At 37.1% G+C, this 24464-nt stretch overlaps 1 protein-coding gene across 5 annotated transcripts in view; it reads right to left on the bottom strand.

Annotated features, from left to right (window-relative positions):
* Positions 1–24464, bottom strand: part of CUL2 (cullin 2) — a 71369-nt gene that overhangs the window by 23268 nt on the left and 23637 nt on the right. For all 5 annotated transcript variants that reach the window (XM_087948411.1, XM_026672235.2, XM_087948413.1 and 2 more), the window contains exons 12-20: positions 23834–23893; positions 23011–23139; positions 22823–22909; positions 20857–21009; positions 15971–16048; positions 13104–13170; positions 10560–10762; positions 3639–3740; positions 428–544 (exon numbers count right to left, since the gene is read on the bottom strand). In XM_087948411.1, the coding sequence (XP_087804537.1) occupies positions 428–544; positions 3639–3740; positions 10560–10762; positions 13104–13170; positions 15971–16048; positions 20857–21009; positions 22823–22909; positions 23011–23139; positions 23834–23893 (996 nt within the window). The remainder of the gene's footprint in view (positions 1–427; positions 545–3638; positions 3741–10559; positions 10763–13103; positions 13171–15970; positions 16049–20856; positions 21010–22822; positions 22910–23010; positions 23140–23833; positions 23894–24464) is intronic.

Here is a 24464-nt window from a genome sequence, read left to right as displayed (position 1 = left end):
GGGGCACCGTATAGAGGTCTTCCAATATTTGAGGAGCTGCCACAGAGAGGAAGGGGTCAAGCTATTTTCTAAAGCGCCTGTAGGCCAGACAAGGAATAATGGATGGAAACTGAACAAGGAGAGATTCAACCTGGAAATAAGGAGAAACTTTCTGACAGTGAGAGCAATCAACCAATGGAACAGCTTGCCCTCAGAAGTTGTGGGAGCTTCATCACTTGTTGCTTTCAAGAGATTGGACTCCCATCTGTCAGAAATGGTATAGGGTCTCCCGCTTGTGTGTGTGTGTGTGGGGGGGGTTTGGACTAGATGACCTACAAGGTTCCTTCCAATTCTGTTAATCTTTATCTGTAATCACCTTATTTCAATTGGCCCAGCTAACCACCCTATTTAACAAGATTTCTACTTGCCAAGTGGCACATAATCTTACCTCCTGAATGAGAGCATTGTGTCGCAACAACTTTCGTGCTTTCATGATGCGGACAATTGCAGCTTGAAGGTACATTTTTCTATCTTCATCTACAGCACTCCTTGTTTGCTCCATTTCCTGCAATACAAGACCGTATAATTCAGTGGGTTAGGAGCTGTGATCCCCTGCAGAGCCAGGCTTATTCAAATGGTGTAGTCTTTTGTAATCTGGATGAAAACGAGCCTTTTCTTAATAAACTATATGGAAGAACTAATCCTCTAGCATTCTTAGAAACTAAAGGAAACATGAATGAGGGAACACGGGGAACCTTTGCTTTAGCTTCTTTTAACCAATGTTTTCCAAAGTTGGCAACTTTAAGATTGGTGGACTTTAATTCCCAGAATTCTCCAGGCAGCATGGGGAAATTGACTCATCTTAAATTTTGCCTTGTTTGATAAGCACTGGTTTAAAGGAGTTGACAGCTAAAAATAGATCTGAATAGGCCATATTTGGTTTGATCCTGTAAAACAACTTTTTAAAAAAATAATCTCATTGGCACAACATACCAGTTACATTGCAATTTAGCTTCCAATGGTACTCAATTCCAGGCAATATGATGTAGACTTTAAGTAAACCTCTTACTTATTATTATAATCCAGAGCTTCAAACAAACTATGCCTAATGTTCTTACAAATTCTGGATTCACCGAATATTCCTAAATCCTGTGATAGAAATCCAAGTAATGTACTATATAGAGATACAGCACTAAGAATTCTTCTTTCCCCTCTGGGATAAAATGAAGTCACCACAGAGTCTTCAAATACTTTTGCTGCAGCTCTGTATAAACCTTAAGCTCAAAGGAAACATGCCACTGAATTACCAAGCTGCTGGATGCAACTACAACAGAGAATTATTATTTTGTGTTTAGCTTCTGGGTTTCCTGGGATTTTCAGAAGAGGGTGGAAAGGGGAATGCTGAACTAAATTAATCACTAGCCAGATTCAGTTCAACTCAACTTTTAATCAGAACCAGAAAGACTCCAGACACAATAAAATTATGAATATTATGGAACTATCATTGAAGATGAAAAAGAATTGATAATTTTAAGATCTTAAACAAGGACACTTATTTTACTGTTCTTTAAATCTGACTATCAGATTATAAAATCTGAAATGAAATCAATAAGAATACCTTTTCAGAATGTGAAGTATAGTGCTGTATAAACTGCTGAATTTAAGGAACCAAATAAAAATTTGTTTTTTTCCATGTGCATTGAAAAACAGAAAATACTTTTGGGAAAACGTGGTCAGACACCTTAACACAAGGAGTAATTTCAACCATCTTAGAGAAGCTTACCACCTAATAAGTACATTTAGCACTTCTTTGCCAAAGACTCTTATCGGATCAGTGGAGTAATAAATACAATACTTGTGAAACTTGTTATGAAATTGAAGTTCAAGACACGTTAATTCTTAGCTGCTCTAGATATTTCCTAAAACATATGGGTGAAGGGAATTATATTCCAAGTTTATTTTATACTTTTGAGGCTGCAGTCATTATTAACATGCTGAAGTAATTAGGACAGTTAGCTGTACAGAACCAATGAGACCTCAAGCGATCCTCTGAAGAAGAAATTCTCAGCCAACCTCCATTAATAATGGGTTCCAGGAAAAGCATTTTACTATACAACAAATGTCACAATAATTACATCTGAAATCAGTTAAAACAAATTAATGTAAAAGATAAAATTCAGAAAGTATTTTCAATATGACAAAAATGTTCTTTGAACAGAAAATAAAACTATTTGAAGATAAACATATTATAGCGGCAATGTCATTTTGGCTATCATTTCCAAAAGAGGGTATTTGCTAATAAAATTAATTTTAGATAGTGGCAGTGAAATAATTATTGGTAATGCTGGGTTACAAATATCTGGTGTGAATTATTATATTTATTAATGTAATAATGTTGACAATGTAATTAATATTACTTTAATGTATTAATGTACACAATGCTCTTGAATAGTGTTACTAATTTAGAATATACCCAAATCATAAGTAAACAAATAAATAAAACACAAAATAAGTGTCTATGGGAAAATGTTTTGAACAAAAACAGACAGTAAAGAAAATAAATTAAGAACTAATGTCATAATCTTATTGGGGAATAAATACCACTGAACATATGGGCACTGATCATATAGGCTAGTATTGTAAAGGATGAAATAAATATAAAATAAACAGATAAAGCTGTCTAAATTTACTAGCAACATCCACAGGTAGCAGAAACCACCTTGTTGCTTACTTATAAGCAATAAACAATTCCGGTTCCTTGCGGTGTCTGGGAAGTGGTAAATGGATCTTACCTTGCACTAAAAATGCATGGGGGTTGCATTTCCAAAAAAGATTCCAAGTTATGTCAAAGAGTAGAGAATAGGTAGTTTTCACCAGATGAAATGAAAAAGAACCAAGCAGCAATAAATCAGAAAACAGAATATGCTATTTTTCATGTTTGCTTTCTATGGCTGTTAATTTTGAAAAGACACACATTTAGAAATATTTCTGATTCTTCCCTCTAAAATATATTTTCCTTCTCATGTAGAGTTTTATTATTTAAACTGTACTGAATTGTTGAATTACTAAAAAAAAATATGTCTGAATTTGCCTTCAATTGCCCCAAACCTTCCGAAATTTAAAAATTAGAAAAGCTGGTTAGATAAGAAGTGTTAAACAAGCTGCTTTTTAATTATTTATTTCTGATATTATTAGTGAATGTTTGATGTAGTTTTAAAGAAGACCTGCTAAAAGTAATAGAATTTGTTAATCACGATGTCAATGGGCTTCCTCTACATATTATTAACTGGGGATCCAACCCATAGTTGAGACAATTCAACTAGAAAGAGGAATGTCAAAAAGTATGCTTACACATAGTTCATTTTACAAAGTCTCCAGCTGTTTTCAAGTTTCAATTTTATGTTTCAATAAGTGTCAACCCTAAATCTGTTGTCTGGGCTCAGCTGCTAAACAATGTCAGAACTGGTTAGTACTGGGATAAGGAAGGATTTTAATATAGACTAGCCTTGGAAGCCCATGAATTATTTTTGGAAGAAAAGAATGCCAAGAAAGCTGTACAGAAACTCCAGAAGTGAGCTTGACTTAAAAGAATTGTTATTCAGTATTAGATTTCCTCATGGAATACGCTATATGTTGTTATTGACATTACCAATACTTGCCTGGGGGGTGTCTTTCTGCATTGAAGTAGTGATTTTAAATTTCGTTCGTTTACTGCTAAAATTCATATTTAATGAAAAAGTGGACTCTGCCTCTATATCCTCCTGCAAGAAAAAAAGAGTGTGTTTTTGCTCCTTTCACACATAGATAAATGATGCCAAACATTTCAACAACTTGTCGGTTTAGGAAGAACATCTTGCTCTGAAAATCTGTGCTTGCATATGGATTACATCTCCACTGGTGAAATGTAAAAATATTGCAACTTATTCAATTTGGCAAGTCTGAACTACTTCAATTCTCTACAGAGCATCTTGCATGCCCAAAATAATGAAGGTAATACATATGTTTTCAAAACTCAATCCAATATAATTCTTTCAATAAAAGAAACAAAAACATTCATGTTAGTAGGATTAACATGTAGTAAATGTGATCTTTTTGGAAAATATATTTTGGCAATAAACATAATATTTTATAGTTAAGAGGTCTTTAACAAAACAACAACTCTTTAGAGATAACTTCCTTTCATATCTATTGGATAGAAATAACTAAGTGTAGGTTTAAATTACAGTGACAAAAGATACATTTCAATTGGTTCTATGACTGCATTTGCACCATAATTTGTAGTACATCAATGAATAATATGTATTCAGTTAATGATCAGAAAAATTTAAAAGAACAAAACAAACAAAAACAGAGTGAAACAAATAAATATAATAACAGACTAAGAATAGCAACGTAAATAAGGGAATATAACATTAACTCCTCAAATGTTACATTAATTCAATTTTTACCCTGGTGATAGATCCAAAGGATTAATAGGTATGAAATAAAAATATTCCCTATAATGAATTGTTAAGATGTATCAAATCAAGTAGTATATCAAAACAAAAGATAAATATTATTTGACTTCTTATGTTTTGCTTTCATGTAGAATACAAAATTGAGCTATGGCACTTATAATGAATGGTTTTAAATCCTGAAGAAGGTTCCTGTAAAATTTATACGGCCTCCCAGGGAGTTAGGGATACGATATAGTGTGACACAGTTTCAATGTCCTTGTCATCACATGGGCACAATTTCTAGAGTAATTTGCAACTAGGTGAGCTCATATGATATGTCATGCTAATTTACATGCCATGTGAAAGGATGCATACAGGATGTTAAGCCAATAACAAACAATTTAGTATACCAATCAACTTATGAATGACACAATGGTAATTTTTCCCTATCAGCTAATTTACACTTGTTATCTCATGGTTTCACTGAGGTCTTGGGCCCTCTCTGTGCTACAGCAGAACAGGCAGGCAAGCCCTTAAAGTATATGTATCTGTAGTGACTTCTGAAGTCCTTTTCAAGAATCCATGAATTAATACATAGAGAACTGCAATTCTAAAGTATGACCAATGGGATTCTTAGAGGTTGCCCCTCCCTTTCTCTTTCTTTTATGAACATCAAGTTGTATTTAAAATAAATCTTCAAGGATCTGTGAATTTCAAGTCCTTTGCCAAGTACATCAGGACTATGTTCAAGAAGCTGAAAAAGCATTTGGGTGGTTTACAGAAATGAAGATGGAAAATGATAGGTACATTAATAACACTTTTTAAGCAGTTATGTATAAACAAGTATTTCAAATCTACAACTTATTTTTATGTACAGGTTGGGGGGGCAAGAGTGACAAGAAGCAACAATTCAATCCTATCAAAAACATCTTATATACATCTTGACCAAAAAACCACACCTGCTTTTAGTAAAATGGCTAACTAAATTGCTTTGATGTCCAGAGCAGCGGCCCCCAACCTTTTGGGCACTAGGGACCAGTTCCCTGGATTGAGGCTTTCCTGTGCCCTGGAGGGGATGTGGTTTCGCATGCTGCCTGAACCCTGTGGATGGGGACTGTTTGCACGGCCTGGTTTCTGACATGCCATGGTCCAGTCTGGTCTGTGGAATGGGGTTGGGGACCCTTGGTTAGGAGACCTTTGTATTTAAAAAGTAAATTCAATATAGAATACAATTTTAATTTTAAACCAGGGGTATCAAACTTGCATCATCACGGCGTCATCACGTGAGGTATTGTGACTTCCCCCCCCTTTACTAAACTGGGCATGGGCGTGGACAGTGTGGGCCGCAGGTTTGATAGCCCTGCTTTAAACCATTCTTGGTCTTATCCACAGAATCATGCTCTCTCCAAAATTTTAAACTTTCCATCTTAATTTAATGTAAACGTATGATTTACATTAATGCTTTACTATCTATAGTCTTTTTTGAACTGAACTGAACAACAAGTGTTTTTAACTTAAATAGGGGGACATGCAAATTTTTGATCAGAAAATGATACAGATACAGATAATCAGAGTTGGAAGGGACCTTGTAGGTCATCTAGTCCAACCCCCCGTCCAAGTGGAAGACCCTACACCATTTCTGACAAATGGCAGTCCAATCTCTTCTTGAAAGTCTCAACTGATGGCGCTCCCACAACTTCTGAGGGCAAGCTGTTCCATTGGTTGATTGTTCTCACTGTCAGAAAGTTTCTCCTTATTTCCAGGTTAAATCTCTCCTTGTTCAGTTTCCATCCATTATTCCTTGTCTGGCCTACAGGCGCTTTAGAAAATAGCTTGACCCCTTTCTCCCTGTGGCAGCCCCTCAAGTATTGGAAGACTGCTATCATGTCTCCCCTGGTCCTTCTCTTTACTAGACTAGCCAAGCCCAGTTCCTGCAACCGTTCGTTGTATGTTTTAGCCTCCAGTCCCCTAATCATCCTGGTTGCTCTTCTCTGTACTTTTTCTAGAGTCTCAACATCTTTTTTATAATTTGGTGACCAAAACTGGATGCAGTACTCTAGGTGTGGTCTTACTAAGGCTTTATAGAGTGGTATTAGTACTTCCCTTGATCTTGATTGTATCCCTCTGTTAATACAACTTAGGATTGCATTAGATTTTTTGGCGGCTGCTGCACACTGCTGGCTCATATTTAGCTGATTGTCCACTAAGACTCCAAGATCCCTCTCACAGTTACTGCTATTGAGCCTGGTTTCACCCAGTCTATATGTGTACTTTTGGTTTTTCTTGCCTAAGTGTAGGACTTTACTTTTCTCTACACTGAATTCCATTTTGTTAGATATGGCCCAGTGTTCTAGTCCGTCAAGATCCATCTGGATCTTGAGCCTATCTTCTTGGGTGTTAGCTGTTCCTGCCAGCTTAGTATCATTTGCAAATTTGGTAAGTTCCCCTTCTATTCCCTCTTCTAAGTCGTTAATGAAGATATTGAAGAGTACTGGGCCTAAGACGGAACCTTGTGGCACCCCATTGCTTACTTCCTTCCATGTAGACCTAGACCCTACTCGTTGAGTACGGTTTGCCAGCCAGTTGCAAGTCCATCTAGTGGTGGTGCTATCTATTCCACTTTTATCTAGCTTACTAAGAAGTAGGTTGTGGTCTACTTTATCGAATGCCTTGCTAAAATCTAAATATATTATGTCCACAGTATTTTGCTGGTCTACTAATTTAGTCACTGTGTTGAAGAATGAAATAAGATTGATTTGGCATGATCTGTTTTTAACAAACCCATGCTGACTGCTAGTTATTACTTTACTTGTTTCTAGATGTTGGCAGATCTGTTTTTTTATTATCTTTTCCAGTATCTTCCCAGGTATTGATGTTAGGCTGATTGGTCTATAGTTTCCTGGGTCTGTTTTTTTCCCCTTTTTTGAAGATGGGAACCACATCAGCTCTTTTCCAGTCCTCTGGTAGTTCCCCGGTGCTCCAGGATTTTTGAAAGATATGTTGCAGTGGTTGTAAGATGACCTCTGCCAGCTCTTTTAAAACTCTGGGATGTAATCCATCAGGCCTGGTGATTTATTTTCATCAAGATCAGACAGGTATTCTCTTACTATTCTTTTGCTTATTTTAACTTTTATTTCTGGTCTGTCTTTTACAGTTATGTTTTTGGTGGGTTGAGCTATAGTTTCTTTTTGCGTGAAGACAGATGCAAGGAATGAGTTAAGCAGTTCTGCTTTCTCTCTGTTGCCTGTTACTTCCTTGCCATCTTCTCTCTTTAGTGGACCGACTGTTTCCTTGATTTTTTTTTTTTCTTGTTATTTATATGTTGGAAGAAACTTTTTTTTATAATCTTTGACTTTTTTTGCAAGTCTTTGTTCGTTCTGAGCCTTTGCTATCCTGACTTCGTCTTTGCAGATTCTGGCTATCTGCTGATATTCTGCCTTAGTTGTATGTCCTTCTTTCCATTTTATGTACTTGTCCTTTTTTCCTTTCAATTTGCCAGAGAGAACTTTGTGTAGCCATGCTGGTTTCTTCTTGGATTTCTTGTTTTTCTTTCTCAGTGGTATTGTGCTGGTCTGGGCACAATACCACTAAAAAGTATGATCATACTTTTTAGAGTTTCCCAAGATTCTTGAGTTGTTTTCCCCTTTAGGATTTTCATCCATGGAATCTTTCCCAAGTTCTCTCTGAGTTTATTGAAATCAGCTCTTTTAAAATCCAAGACTCTGGTGTCATTATGTTCTGTTGCTTGTATTTGTGTTATGTTGAATTCTAGTATGACATGGTCACTCTCACCCAAGGTTCCTGCAGTTTCAACTCCCTCTATCACTTCTTCTCTGTTTGTAAGAATTAAGTCCAGTATGGCTGTCCCTCTAGTTTCACCCTCTACCTTTTGGACAACAAAGTTGTCAGCTAGGTTGGTTAGGAACTTATTTGATTTCTCACTTGGTGCAGAATTAGTTTTCCAATTGATATCAGGATAATTGAAGTCTCCCATTACTATTGTTGTGTGTTTCCTGCATGTTTGTTCGTTGGCTGGCAAAAAGGACATCTATTTTTTCTGCTTGATTGGGTGGCCTATAATATACACCTATGTCATTCCTTTTTTCTTTTATATTGACCCACATACCTAGGAGGTTTTCATCTTTGGTTTCATGCATTTCTGTAGCAATATAGTGGTCCTTTACATATAGTGCAACTCCACCTCCTCTTTTATGGGGTCTGGTTTTTTTGAATAGTTTGTAACCTTCTACCAGTATGTTCCAGTCATGGGTTTCATCCCACCAAGTTTCTGTTATTCCAACTATATAATATTTACCTTCATGTATTCGTAGTTCGAGTTCACCCTGCTTGTTCCCCAGACTTTGTGCATTTGTATATAGACACTTGAGATCTTTATGTCTGACACTGTGTTTCCTGTCTACATAACCTGTTTTGTGCCTTCCTGTCCCTACTTGTCCCTTCTTGCCACCTGTTTGATTAGTGCACATAGTATGGCACTCACTATTAAATCCTTGGTTTTGGTTGGCATCAAGGTTGATAATCTTACCTGCACAAACATCTATTTTGCACGCACTGGTATCCTTATTAGTTTTAGGTTGCTGGGGACAGAGATGTTCTGAATCCATTAATTCTCTGTCCCCGCCTTTCAGTTTAAATGTTTATCCAGGAAATCTGTGAATTTAATGCCAAGTAACTCAGTCCCTTTCTTTGATGGATGCAAACCATCTCTTTTGTACAGTTTTTCATTGGACTAGCTGCAGACATCATGACTAATAAAACCAAAGCCTTCCCTTTTACACCACTCCTTTAGCCACACATTAAACTCTGCTACACGCTGCCCTTTCCCTTTTTGTTCCTTGTATACTGGTAGAACCTCTGAAAAGATAAACCTACAGCCCATATTACTAAGTTCATACCCCAAGCTCTGGAAGTCTTTCTGAACAGAAAGTACACCCTTCTGGGACAGATCTTTTGTACCAAGATGTAATAATAGCATCAACATCACAGCCCTTGCTGGCATTCTTGACTATCTTAAGAATACGCTTCTTGTCTCTGCTGGCAGTAGCACCTGGTAGACACCTGACCTCTTTCAAAACTTCAGTATTCTTTCCTAAATGTACATCCCTTACAATTGAGTCCCCAACCAGAAGGTGGCTTCTCTTTTTTGATGCCTTGTTCTTCTTGTGTGGCTGGTGTGTAATACCTGATTCACACTTTCTCCTTTCCAAAGTAAGTTCTTCTTCTAGGACAATGATCCCCAGCTTACTTAAGTTATCATTATCACAACTACCTTGACCTGTCACTTTAGTGTCCCTGTTAAGGTCAGCAAGGGCACTGTATCTGTTATGCTGGGACATAGCAAAAGTTTTGTGTTTATAGTCCACAGCTCTCACCCTGCCAGATCCCACGGTTGTCCATAGTGCCCTTTTCCTGTAGGATCTTTGTGGTAGTGGGGGCTGGTAGCACGGCAGCTCAATAGATGGCTGGATTGGGCACCTAATTTCTGCTTGGAGAGCACAGATTAGAGATTCTAGATAGGTAATCTGTCCATGTAGACTGGTATTTTTTTTTTACAAAGGGGACAGTATCCAAGTTTGAAAAGAGTACTGTGAAAGACAGCTGTAAAACAAGTATTACACTGAATTAAGCCAATCTTTTTGAAATAAAATAAAATCACAATCTCAAGCGCACTTACTCTAAATGTCTTATTGGTATTCTTGGTTTATAATTATATGATTTGCGCGCTGTTAGGCTATGAAGTATCTTACAATATTATAAGCTTTTTTAATTTACTAATTTTCATTAAAGAGGTTTTTCTCAGAGGAAAATCTAATAAATTTAAAGATAAATAAAGAAAAGTAATGTGAATAATAAAAGAAAAAAGGTCAGAAAAGAAAAAAGATACAAAGTAATGATTTCTGATGTTTTTTACAGCAATTATAAATACATTTTCATTTTATCCTCTCTATAGTTATATATAGAATATATTTGCTTCATAATAATTTAGTTTTGTTCATAATCTCTCTGTATTTCTCTATCTGTCCCTGTTTTTCTTATTTGTACCATCTATTATTCCTATTTTTTCAAAACATATAATAGAAAAATGCCCCCACTCTCAAATGTGTCATTTTTTTGGTAACTTACCTTATCTGAGTCATGGTTGATCATTTTGACATCAAGTAAGGATTTGATAGTTTTGGTCAGTTCCTTCTCATTCATTTGTGTGCTATCCTGGAGCTCTTTGTAACTGACGATTTCACTATTGTTAAAGGCCAGCAGCACTGCCATTTGGTAGGTGGTAACCATGGCTACATAGGGCTTGGACAAATAATTCATTTTGACCTCACCTGCAAATTAAGGATAAAGCTGATGAATTCACTGAATAAAAGCCTCAAGTATTATTAACAAAGCCTCACTTTGTTCTTCCAATTTGGCGGCAGGAAGAAAGCGATATTTGATCCAAGGGTACAGCAAAACAAGAACTGAATTTGCAAGACTGTCCTGAAGAGAAATTAGATTTTTAAAAGAGATTACTATAGGTAGTCCTTACAACCACAACTGAGCCCCACGTTTATGCTGCTAAGCAAGACAATTGTTAAGACAGATTTGCCCCATTTTACGACCTTTTTTTCCAAAGTTGTTAAGTGAATCCCTGCAGCTGGTAAGTTAGTAACACAGTTGTTAAGCAAATCTGGCTTTCTAACTGACTTTGCTTGTCAGGAGTTTGCAAACCGAGATCACAGGGACACTGTACCCATCATAAATATGAATCAGTTGCCGAGCATCTGAATTTTGATCATGTGACTGTAGGGATGCTGTAACTGTCTTAAGTATGAAAAATAGCCATAAGTCACCTCTTCTCAGTACCATTGTAACTTTGAATGGTCATTAAATGAACAGTTGTAAGTTGAGGACTACCTGTACTTTGAAAAATACAGAAGCATTAAAAAAAATTAAGTTACAATGCTTGATTCAGCTGATTGTAACAAGGCAAGGAAGGATTTGAATAAATTGTGCATAAGCAGCACTGTAAAGACCTTGATTGTCATAACATTTATATCTAGTGCTCCAAAAATTCACTCTCTTGAACAAAGTTTCCTGGTGGTTATGTGAATATATATTCACGTATCCTTTGGTTTATGGAATCCTTTGGTTTATGAAAGTGTGGGCAACAAAGCAGTAGTTTGCCACCATCTTCTTTCATTTTTTTTCTCTCCAATATACTTTTTCATTGGAAATTTTTTTCCAGTTTCCCCTGTCTAGCAATAGCAATAACACTTAGACTTAAATACCACTTCATAGTGCTTTAAAGCCCTCTCTAAGCCGTTTATAAGATCAGCATTTTGCCCCCAGCAATCTGGGTCCTCATTTTATTGACCTCAGAAGGATGGAAGGCTGAGTCAATCTTCAGCTGGTCAAAAATCGAACTGCTGAACTGCTGGCAACTGGAAATCAGCAGATTTCATACTGCATTCTAACCACTGTGCCACCATGGCTCTTAAAATGTCTAGTTTATAATCTTGGGGTTCCTTGGTGATCTCTATCCAAATCCTAACTTGGTCAAGCTGTATCTAGGGTTTCTTCCCCCCTCCTTCAATCAGCCAAAATCAACTACATGCTACCACTTGCTTATGTTTGACTTTTTTCTATGATGCTTTTGTCCTTTCCTCAAACATGTGAAATTTTCGTTCAAGCTCAGAATTTCAGTACAGGAAGGCCTTTGTTCAAAGCACCAGAATTGCATCAGATTTTCCCGTCGCTAAGTCATATGATCATAAAGTGCAACATCACGTGACTGCATCTGCTTAATGGGGGCAATCCAGAAAGTCCCTGTTGTGATTATTAATCAAGGATCTTCAAGATTATGAAAGGATCCTTGTTATTTCCTGCTGACTTCACAGAAATAAAAAATCAGTGAGGAACTTGAGAGGAAAGCTTACAAGTGGGTGCTGCGATGTGGCATGAATATAATGGAACCAGGGACTGACTGCTACCTGGTAAGAGAGGATGTGCAGGAGTCACTACAGCATAAGCATAGCAAGGCTGCAACTGGGAAGACGAGTGTGCCTTGGCACCAAGATGCTGTGTGTGCATGTGCTATGGAGTATGATATCCCTGAGACCATTTTGCAACCTTCCCCACCAGCTCAATTTTGCTTGTGGGAAACCAATAGTGAAGGTCACAAATGGTGATCATGTGATGGCTGTACAAGTACAGACTGGTTGCCAAGCATTCAGATCACATAACTGGGGAGGTGCTTGGCGGGCCAAAACTTTCTACCATTCCTTCAATACTATCATTATATTGATCACTGAACAAATAGCTATTAACCAAGGACTACCTGCATGCCTAAATCCATTTTTATTATAAAATTTTCTTGTTTCAATCCATACCAATGACATTTATTTTTAACTTTTTTTCCTGAAAATAACTGTCAATCGAGAATGTAAAAAACAAAATTTAAAACAATTGATTTTTCAGATAACAATTAGAAGAGATGTAATAAAAATATCCAAGTGAGATATATTAAGAAAACCAGATTAGCTAAGACAGAGCAAATCATTTAAAGTTTCATTATCATTATCATCATCATAACTTCAAAAGACGTGCAGTATACATTTCATCTAAGCAAAAAAAAAAAAAAAATTAGAGTTATGCTTTCAAAAACTAAATGTAAATTTATTTTACCTGTGCAAAGATAATGTAACCAGGTAAGTTTCCTTCCACTGAAATGCTGACTGTAAAATAATTCAAACTGAAAAACAAAATAATTATTTTGGTTAAATATATCAGGGGATTTAAAACAATATGTAAAAGAAGAAGAAAAAGATTATGTTTAAAAACATTAAAAATAATAACCATATCTGAAACACAACAATCAGCTTAATTAAAAATAAACATTTTAGATAGCCTATCTAAGATTAGAGATGGAATAATTGAATTACACATAATAAAAATATTCATCTATATATTGTAAAAAAAGTTCCACTTCTGAATCCAGAACATTGGACGATAAAAGCAAAACACAACTGAATGCCACATCATACCAATAGAAATAGCAATGATTTCTTACTATTTCTCAGTGTACATTCATTCATCTTCACACAGATGATAAACACCGATTTATTCAAAGCTACCCAGGATGTCTAAAATTCTAATTCTTCTTCCCCAACCTGAAAATCCAAATCTAATTTATTTATGCCCTGCAAATAGCCCAGTCAAGAAGCACAACTAGCTCTATTTTTATTGTAAAACTCATTTACAATAAAATTGTACATTAACAGAATCTTGCAAGATTGAAAGTATTTCTCCCCACCTTTTCCCCCCTATTTTGAATCTCTCGCTACACTGATTGTAAAAAGATAAATCTCACATTAATGAGTTATGATGAAATATTAAAAATGTTTATTATATGAGTACCTATTTAATTCCATAAGTCAAGTACACACACCTTAATTGGTGTTTTAATATATTTTTATTAAGATACATTTATCACTTTTTACTTATGTTAATGGTCAACTAAATGAAATTAATATGCAGAGTGGAAGTAAGTATAATAATATCATTTAACTTAATTTAACTGATTTAAATTTTATTCCCAAGCCTCAGAACTTAGTATGGGGTTTGGGTCTTCTCCTACTGCTCTCATGAGATTTAAAAGAAGAAAGAATAAATTTTCTTTTTCATAGCTCTTTTTCCCCTTCAGGACCTAGCTGAAATGAACTAAAAAGAAAAAGCAAATTCTCGCTAAATTCAAATAATATTAGCCAATTTCCTCTAGTGAATCAGAAAGCAAAGATAATTTGATAAACACAAAGTTCTCCTTGAGGATCAAACTAGCCTTCCATTTGCAAAGTGTGCAAGGAAGTCAATTAAGAATTTTATCTAGCTGCAAAGAAGTACACACACAAAAAGCTAAACATTCTGTCATTTCTCCAACAGCTGTCTTGAATGCCACTGACATTATGCCAGCCACATTTGGATCCCATATTGGTTTAGTAAGGAATTTAATGGACCACAAGAAAAATTTTGGCCAAAATTCTTTGGACCCTGGCAGCCTCTTCAAGATTTTAAACAATTATTTCTCTACTAAACTTCCTTGCAACTTTTTATTATCAGGTATCATCCCGATGTGTTTGAATTGCAATTCCTAGGAATGTGTCTGGTTGTAGGAGATATTTACAGGAAGTAAGTTCTGAATAAAGTTTTTAGATTAATCACTATGCATATTCAAGCTATCAGTTTATATGTATGTATCAGGTGAATGACTATTCCTGCAAAAAAAAAAAAAAGGGTAATATATCTTACAAAGTTACATGTAATGTATTTGAGACAAATTTGCTTTTCCTTTACAAGTCTGCAGAATATTGCTCTGATTATAAGGTTTTGGTTAAGCATCCTCAAAAGCATGATTCCTCTTGATTTAATCGTACCATTTTATTAATTTTTCATAATTCCCTACATTAATTTCTCATTATAAACCAGGAGATTCAGAAAATATTTAAATGAAGAGTTTATATTACCCATTCCAGATTATATGGTATACCTCTACAGCACGGGTGTCAAACTCGCCGTGTCACGTTGCTGTCACGTGACATTTCACGATGTTTTTCCCATTTGCAGAGCTAGGGTGGGTGTGGCCTGTGCGTGACGCATCCGACTTGAGGGCTGCCAGTTTGACACCCCTGCTCTACAGTAATGATTAGAAACTAAGTTTTTTTTTACAAATGTCGGAATCAAGAAGGCAGCTAGAAGCCCCAAGAGCTGGGAGAGGAGCTACCTTCATAAGTTACAATGTTAAGGAAATATGTTATAGGAACATAAATAAATACACTAGAAACGGATGCCAATATGATATTAGTTCTACTCTTCCCATCTTCTGCTTTTCATTCTCTAGCTAGTTACCACCTATTTATTAGAACCTGAAATTCTGGTATCTGTATTTTTTGAATATCAAGTGGTGTTGCAGGCTTAGGGCAACATTTATGTGCTTGGCATTTTGAAAACCAGATCACAAAATTGTCCCTATCAGAATTTTTTCAGCATTTGATTATCTATATTATTTTGCTGGGATTTTTTTTGTACCTAAAGCAGATGTAGTTTTATGAAAAAATTGGATGCAAACTTGATAATGACCAACTTCTCTTTCTATGAATTTTATTCCTCCTCCTCTCTTTGTTACATGGTTGGCCACACAGGTAGTCAGAAATGTAGACTAGATTTCAGATTTTTATCCATGCATCATCTACATCTTAAAGAAGACATATGGATATGTCTTTGTGAAGAACCTTCCCCAATGCAGATAAACCTTTGTGAAGAACCTTCCCCAATGCAGATAAACCTCCAGATATGTATACCAACTGTGACAATTCTCAGCAAAAACCACAAAGGTAAAATGGTAATCCAATAATTGAAATTGTAAAGGTTGCTGTGATCAAGCCAAAAGCTATATTAAGTACATCTTCATGACAGTCAAAACTCCAGAAATGTTTATTCTAAGGCTGATGTACAGAGTTTAAATTGTTAAATCTGCAATAAATCTCCTACTAACCTACCATCTGTACACTTTTTTCCAGTTCCTGAGGAATTGCAAATGTAGATGAAGGCGCCTGGGTCAAAGGCCATGCTCCAGCCTGGAAAAAGAAAAAAAATTTTTTTACACCACCAAAATAAATTATATCATTCTAAAAAAGCATATAAAAAGCAGCTACCATTCTTTAAAGGAAAAAAAAAAGTAAACCAAGATCCAATTACAATCAGAGACCCAGAACTGTGAACAATCTTATTTGAAATTATAAAGTATAGAAATCCACGGAAAGCTAAATAAAGGAAAATCTCTTTGGTTGAACATGGTTCCTTATGAATTCTTAAACATGTTTATGTCAGTAATACTGGAAACAAAGCAAAATGCTACAAAAAGGCAAACTGACTTTAACAGAAAAAGTAGACTATAATGGATAATAATTAAAATAGCAGAAAAAGCCCAGGCTCTTCAGCTCCTTTTCTTGGCAAAATCAGATGAGTTCAGGGAACAATCACACTATTCCTGCATGCTGAAAATTATGTTCACTTCCCTACTAGCCACTAAAAGACTTTGATTTTATTACTTTATTTTCTCACTAGGTTCTTCAACCAATCACAAATGTGAAGCATTTAAACGGGCTTCTCATCTTGTCAAAAGCAGTCATGGACAATATGAGAACCACCACTACCGCTGTTGCTGCCAAGCATATCATAAATATGTTACAAGAGATTTTGGAGGTGCTGGTGTCTTTTTGCAGACTTCTTTTTGCAGCATCCTATCATATTCTTGCAGAATTGCCTCTGACTCATCTGTACAGATGCTACTGCATTAACACTTCTGAGTTCTGTGTTAATGGGGAAGTTGTATAAATACAAAAAAAACATCTATAGAAAGAAATTTGTATACAAGATTACAAAATATTCAGGATTTACAGTCAATTAATGTTTGCTCTGCTTTGTATGTTATCAGTAAACTCAGGCATCACAAATTTAATTTAATATAATCAAAATGAGGACCATACAAAGGTTGTCAAGTAATGTTTATAGTTGCTGACAAAATGCTTTAGAAAAAAAAATAAACTGAAGAAAGGGGAGAAAAAACTCATGCCTAAGAAGATTTATTCTGTTCAATGGTCCTAAAAAGTTGAAGGTTGTTTATAATGGAAGAAAAAATTCTGAAAACAAGTACTCCTAAAAGGTAGATCAGACCAAGAAACAGATACAGGTGAAACTCAAAAAATTAGAATATCATGCAAAAGTTCATTTATTTCAGTAATGCAACTTAAAAGGTGAACCTAATATATGAGATAGACTCATTACATGCAAAGCGAGATAGTTCAAGCCGGGATTTGTTATAATCGAGATGATTATGGCTTACAACTCATGAAAACCCCAAATCCACAATCTCAAAAAATTAGAATATTACATGCAATCAATAAAACAAAGATTGTACATAGAACAATATCGGACCTCTGAAAAGTAGAAGCATGCATATGTACTCAGTACTTGGTTTGGGCCCCTTTTGCAGCAATGACTGCCTCAATGCAGTGTGGCATGGAAGCTATCAGCCTGTGGCACTGCTGAGGTGTTATAGAAGACCAGGATGCTTCAATCGCAGCCGTCAGCTCTTCTGCATTGTTCGGTCTCATGTCTGTCATCTTTCTCTTGGCAATGCCCCATAGGTTCTCTATGGCAGGGGTCCCCAACCACCGGGCCGCGGACCGGTCCCGGTCCGTGGATCACTTTGTACCGGGCCGCAAAGAAAATAAAAATAAAAATAAATGGCGGATTTCTTCGCCTTTGGTGAATGCTGCTGGGATCAGGGATCAAGGACACAAATGAAAGAAGGGGAGGGAGGAAGCAACCAAAGCCTGTCCTACTCTCCGGCTCAGTGGCTTCCTGCCTGCCTGCCTGCCTTCGTTTCTGGTAGTTTCGGAGCAGCTTCGGCTGAGAATAATAATTATTTGCCTCTTTTACTCACCCGAAGCTGCTCCGAAACAACCAGAAACCAAGGCAGGCAGGCAGAACGGAGCACTGGATTGAACCGAGGGCAGCGGGGTGGGGGTGAACGGGAGCTTCGGAAGAGCTGCGCCGACAGGAAAAGCCACCCTGCCGGCTTCTTTGAAGCAGTTTCTTCCTGGGCTGGTGGAGGAGCGAGAGAGCAACTGAGAGAGGAACGAGGCAGACACCTGAGGGATGAGGCTGAGGGAGGGAGGGAGACACCTGAGGGATGGGGCTGAGGGAGGCAGGGCCGAGAGGCGGAGCTTCTCAGCCGTCCTGCAGGGACTTGTCCTGAGCCGCGGAGACAGCCGTGGGCCGACGCCGCCCAGCGCTCAGTTTTGAAGGCGCTCCTCAGCCCGGCGCAGTTCCTGAATCTGCAGCTGAAACCCTCTGTTTTAAATATCCCAATAGAAGAGAATATCTGTCGCTCAGGGTTGCAATGAGGAGGCATTGGCGCTCCCTGAACTTGGTGGTTTGCTGGCAGACGTTTTATTACCCGACTAGGTAACAACATCAGATGTTACTAGTCAGGTAATGAAATGTCTGCAAGCAAACCACCAAACTCAGACTCCCCGGTCCTTGAAAAAGTGTTTCTGTGTGAAACTGGTCCCTGGTACAAAAAAGGTTGGGGACCACTGCTCTATGGGGTTCAGGTCAGGAGAGTTTGCTGGCCAATCAAGCACAGTAATCCCACAGTCATTGAACCAGGTTTTGGTGCTTTTGGCAGTGTGGGGAGGTGCCAAGTCCTGCTGGAAAATGAAATCAGCATCCCCATAAAGCTCATCTGCAGAAGGAAGCATCAAGTGTTCCAAAATCTCCTGGTAGATGGCTGCATTGTTCCTGGACTTAATGAAGCACAGTGGACCAACACCAGCAGATGACATGGCTCCTCAAATCAACAGAGACTGTGGAAACTTCACACTGGACTTCAAGCATCTTGCAGTGTGTGCCTCTCCATTCTTCCTCCAGATTCTGGATCCTTGGTTTCCAAATGAGATGCAAAAGATGCTCTCTTCAGAAAAGAGGACTTTGGACCACTGAGCAACAGACCGGTTCTGTTTTTCTTTAGCCCAGGTAAGACGTTTCTGACGTTGTTTGTTGTTCAGGAGCGGCTTGACAAGAGGAATATGACATTTGAAGCCCATGTCCAGGATCCGTCTGTGTGTGGTGGCTCTTGATGCACTGACTCCAGCCTCAGTCCACTCCTTGTGAAAGTCCCCAACACTTTTGAATGGCCTTTTCCTGACAATCCTCTCCAGGCTGCGGTCATCCCTGCTGCTTGTGCACCTTTTTCTTCCACACTTTTCCCTTCCACATAACTTTCTATTAATGTGCTTTGATACAGCACTTTGGGAACATTCAACTTCTTTTGCAATTACATCCAACTTCTTTTGCAATTACATCCAACTTCTTTTGAGGATTTCCTTCCTTATGGAGGGTGTCAATGATGGTTTTCTGCACAACTGTCAGGTCAGTGGTCTTTCCCATGATTGTGATTCCTACTGAACCAGACTGAGAGACCATTTAAAGGCTCAGGAACCCTTTGCAGGTGTTATGGCTTAATTTGCTGATTAGAGTGGGACACTTTGAGCATAGAATATTGAACCTTTTCACAATATTCTAATTTTCCGAGATTGTGGATTTGGGGTTTTTATGAGCTGTAAGCCATAATCATCTCAATTATGACAATCATGGCTTGAACTATCTTGCTTTGTCTGTAATGAGTCTATCTCATATATTAGGTTCACCTTTTAAGTTGTGTTACTGAAATAAAAGCACGATATTCTAATTTTTTGAGTTTCACCTGTAGTATGCAGACCTAAAACTACTATTATTAGAGCAGTATAATCACTAAATCTTGCAAGTACAGCTAACTCTTCACATAGGACAATTGAGATTTGAATTTCCATTGCTAAGCAATTCTGCTATTTTGAACATGGTCACACCTGTTTTATGACTTTTTGCCATGATTATTAAGAGAATCACCATTGTCATTAAAGTGAATCCAGCTTTTCCCACTGACTTTGCTTACTGGAAGCAGGTTGGGAAGTCCTATATTGAAAAATCACCCGACATCAGGACCCTGCAACTTTTGTAAATGTAGCTGGTTTTCAACCCTCCTAATTCTGATCACATGGTTTTGGGGATACTGTGACAGTCACAAGTACAAGGACCAGTCATAAGTCATTTTTTTCAGTGCCATTATGAGTTCAAACAAGCACTCAATGTTCATACGTTGAGGACTATATGAACGTGCTTGCCCTCCTCCCCTTTTTATTGCCAGGAGAATTAAGGTGGCGTGGATGTCAGCTTTGGAAGCCATTTTTTTTTTTTTTTGAGGTTTCTCAGCTGCCATATTCAGTGCCTGGGAATTTGGGAGGGGGATTTCAAGGAGCTGTGGAAGATTAGCCACGGTAGCATTCCTTTCTTGGAGAGTCAAGGACAGATCACTCTGCACCTGGAATGGAGTGACTGGAAGATATCTCCATTTGGGGCGAAGATCTTATTGGGCCATGTGATGGACAGTTAGGTGCAGGGGCTGGATTTTTGCTTTCTTTGGGTTAGGGAAAACCCTGAACTCTCAGATTCGGGTTTTCCCCAGATGTGCCAATATGACCTCTCCAACAAAATGGATCTTTGAGAACATAATAGTTTCAGAGTCTTTTACTTTGGAGGATGTTACTTGGAACTTTCATAAACTATTTTCTTGATCTGGGCTCAAGTCCTGTTTACTGATCGCTGCCTTGGCAGTAACCTTCCCTCCATCCTTCAGTGGCATTCTATATTCACTATAGTATCTGAAAGCTAGACTCAGCAGAAGTACCCCTTGTAGGTGTTCTTGTACCATCAAAATTACATACTAAGTGTGGACACATACAAATGAAAGCACAAATAGATACATTTCCTTTTCAAATACCTGAAGAACATATATTTGAAAACTAATTCCCAAATCTACGACGGTGTCTTGATTTTTTATGAAGTTGTTGAATTTGTTGTTAAGATCGGCACTAACACTCATGTCTGTGTACATTCGATGGAGTTTGCTAGTGAATTCATAACCACAGGCTTGCTGTAAAACAAAAGAACATACAGACATGCCAAATGAGTAGCTTGACACTGAGAAAGGTGCAAGCATTAGGTGAATGAATAACCCATAACACCATAACCGACATATTTGCTAGAGATATTTATCCAAAATGTATACGTGTTAAAAGACATGCTTTTGAAAGAAGCTACTTCTGTTTTATGGAGAATGAGGAGCTTAGAAGAAATAGTGTGGTGTTAAATGTGATTCAGTAAATATTCTACAAGCACACCAATTTTTATCTTTAATAACAATAAATCTAACCTTAGCTCTTATTTTTAAAAGTCAGAAGGCAACATGAAAGCAACAAATTTAAGAAGCACTGCTATACATCATATTGATACTGAATAATTTAAAAATGAAAAGCTACTACAGGTAACCTTGGCTTATGACCATAATGGAGCCTACTCATTATAGTTAAGTTGTAACACAGTCACAAAGCAGGCCATCATATAACCTTTTTTGTGGTGGTCAGGAAGCAACTTCTACAGTCGTAAGCCCATTGTTTGCTGTGGGCCATTTTAGCTGAAAACAGCCATAAATGGGCTCCATTGCCAAAAGCCTGACATCCAGTCAAGTTGGGACAGTTATCAGAACTGAGTCATAAATAATTTGGGGATGGGGCTGTCATAACTTCAAGGACTACCTGTATTCAACCAGTATTCATGTAAGCTAACTAGACATCAACTACAAGTTACTAAGCTGGATAGTATCTGTTATTCCACAGAATAATTGAACAGTAACTTCTTTGTTCTCATGCTAGGAGCAGTTTCAAACCTTTTTAAAAAATTGTTCTATATGTAGTGTAAACAAGTGCATATTACAAAAAAAAACCTATGAAGAGAAGTCCTCTGAATAGTTATTTTTTCTTCTTTTAATAGTGGAATTTACAATTCCAGGCAGGGAGTGTGCTGTCCAGCCAGTGTTTGGGAATTGGATAGTTAGGTAGCAATTGTTAGCTGTCCCCTTAAGGGAATGCATCATGGTAAATGTAGTTAAGGTATCCTGAGAAATGTAGTCCATATCATGTGACCACATCTGTATTCTTGATTGGCCACTAAACTGACCCTCGAGGGGTTGGGGGAGGTTTCCTCTCTCTCTTGCCTGAACACAGCCTCGTGGTAGCAGCTCTACCCCCTACCTCTACGACTATGGGATAGAAATATTAATATCATGCAGCCGCTTCAATTATCATGGGGTTGAGGCTTTATCATCTTTTTACCTACAAGACTGATATGCAAAGGATTGGTCATTAAAGAACTTCGTCAAAAATGTGAGTTATGAGGATTCCTGATGAACTAATAAAAGTACTTTGTTATGGATGTTTGTGGAGTTTATCTATCTGCATTTGTGCAGGATACAGAACAAATCCACCACTGTACAGGATACAGAATAGTCAGGTAGAACCAATTTACAGGAGATTCTGGTGAGATCTGTGCACTACACACAATAAAAGTTCTGTGAAAAAACACGTTCCAGTTAACTTTTTTTTTTTTTTTTAGAGCACAGCTTTAAATCAGGAATCACTATTTTTCTAACTCACATAATCTTAGCACCACCTGCAGGTTCTTTTCTTAATATGCAATTCTCAGCTAGTTAACCTTCAGAGCAATTTTCTAGCTGGAAGACAACTAGAATCTATTAATTGTATTGGATATAATTATATTAGCAGCCTGAATAAAAAGCTTGCCATATTGTTAAAAATTGACTTGCGATTAGGTTAGTAACTGCTTATAACATGAATAAATTTAAGCACCAACAAGAGCTAGGTTTATTGTACTGATAAACTAGTGTTTACCTTCAATTTGTTAATCATAGCTTCTTCTGAGTCCATGGACATCGATAAACCATGTATAAGCCTTTTTGCCAACATTCTGGCATAGAACTACAGTTAAAAAAAGCAGAAGTTCAGATTTCCTTGCATAACAAAAGTATTCTCCAAGGGAGAAAAATAAAAGCATAGTAATCTTCTTATGATTATTTTACCTTTTGAAAAACATCTTTGTCATCAATGTACTTGAAAACTGTAATGAAGCTTGTAAGTTTGTCTTCTACTTCATTTTCTGTCATGCCTTTTGCTGATTTTTTTAGCAAATTGTCACAATATTTGGCCAACTCAAATTAAAGAACAAAAAGGATAGTCATTAAGGCAAAAAGCAATCATTATAATGACAACTAACTAATGGTAAGCAACTTAAGTGAAGCAATCAGAGGCAGCATAATGAAGAGATTATCTAAGTTAAAGGAAATTGCATTTAATTTATTTATATATATTTGTTCTTCAAACTTGCATGCCACTTCATTTCCAAACAGACTAGTAAACAGACAATAATACTTCCTAGAAAAACCAAGTTTTAATGGTGTTACTAATTCCCACAGGACCAGTGTTGATCTGAACTCACAAAAGGGGTGCTTTTCCATAGAAATGGAACAGCAATGGAAAAGACCCTATGATCCCTCGTGGAATCTCTTTTTTAGAATATGAACTTGAATTGATCTTCCATTTCAGACCTTGTTGTATTAGCAGATACTGTTGGAAACAGATAATTGTGAAGATACCTGGGTCCTGAGCTTTGTAGGACTTCAAAGTAAAAACCAGAATTTGATCTGCACTCCAAAGACATCTGGCATTGCAGTGCAATTCATGCAATACAACTGCCATCCAGACAAACCAAGCAACATCCATAACAATTCTGGCCACAATTTTGAAAGTTTTCATTATTTGTTTGCTTGCAGAAAACCCTACAAAATTATTATCTGATATTCCACACTTACACTTAAGCACATAAAACTAGTATATGACACTTACCAGCTCAGGAGCTTTGCAGATAGACTTTGGTTCCCTATAGTTCACTACTGATGTTAAAGCCTAATTAGAAGCGCAAGAAAAACAACTTTAATAAGGTATGCAAGTGTCATAGCACTACCACACATATGCAAACAATGCCTCTGAGAATAAATTCCCAACCACTTACTGACATGGGAGAACTGGGATAACGCTGCAATTAGGGAAGTTGGATTACGAATAGAGAATATCATGTGCTGCATTATTTACAAAATTTTTAGTAAGATTAGTAGGCTACATTACGGGCTTTAATTACACCAGCGCATATAATATGACAAGGATACATACAGAATGTCCCCTGGATATAATGTTTTATGGACAAATGCAATGACAATAGAGGCTGCACTGTTTTGGTACAGGGATACATATGTTTTTGTATGCAGATGCTGCTGCTTTACTAGCTATGAAGCCAAAAGATCTGCACAATTGTTATACAGATTGCATGGTACAGTAAAGAGTATTGATATGAAAATTAATATAAGAAGGGCAAATTGGAGTAGATGGCTGCATATAAATGAGGAAAAACCTAAGGAGGAATTTGTTAAGAGTATGTACTAAAAATAGGGGAACAGATGGAGAAATATATTATATGTAT

The sequence above is a fragment of the Notechis scutatus genome, chromosome Z, assembly GCF_049901735.1.
Source record: "Notechis scutatus isolate UNSWTSFEM ecotype Mainland chromosome Z, rNotScu1.2, whole genome shotgun sequence".
NCBI lineage: Eukaryota > Metazoa > Chordata > Lepidosauria > Squamata > Elapidae > Notechis > Notechis scutatus.
The sequence above is the reverse complement of the archived record's forward strand: the minus strand, read 5'-3'. Positions and strand labels throughout refer to the sequence as shown.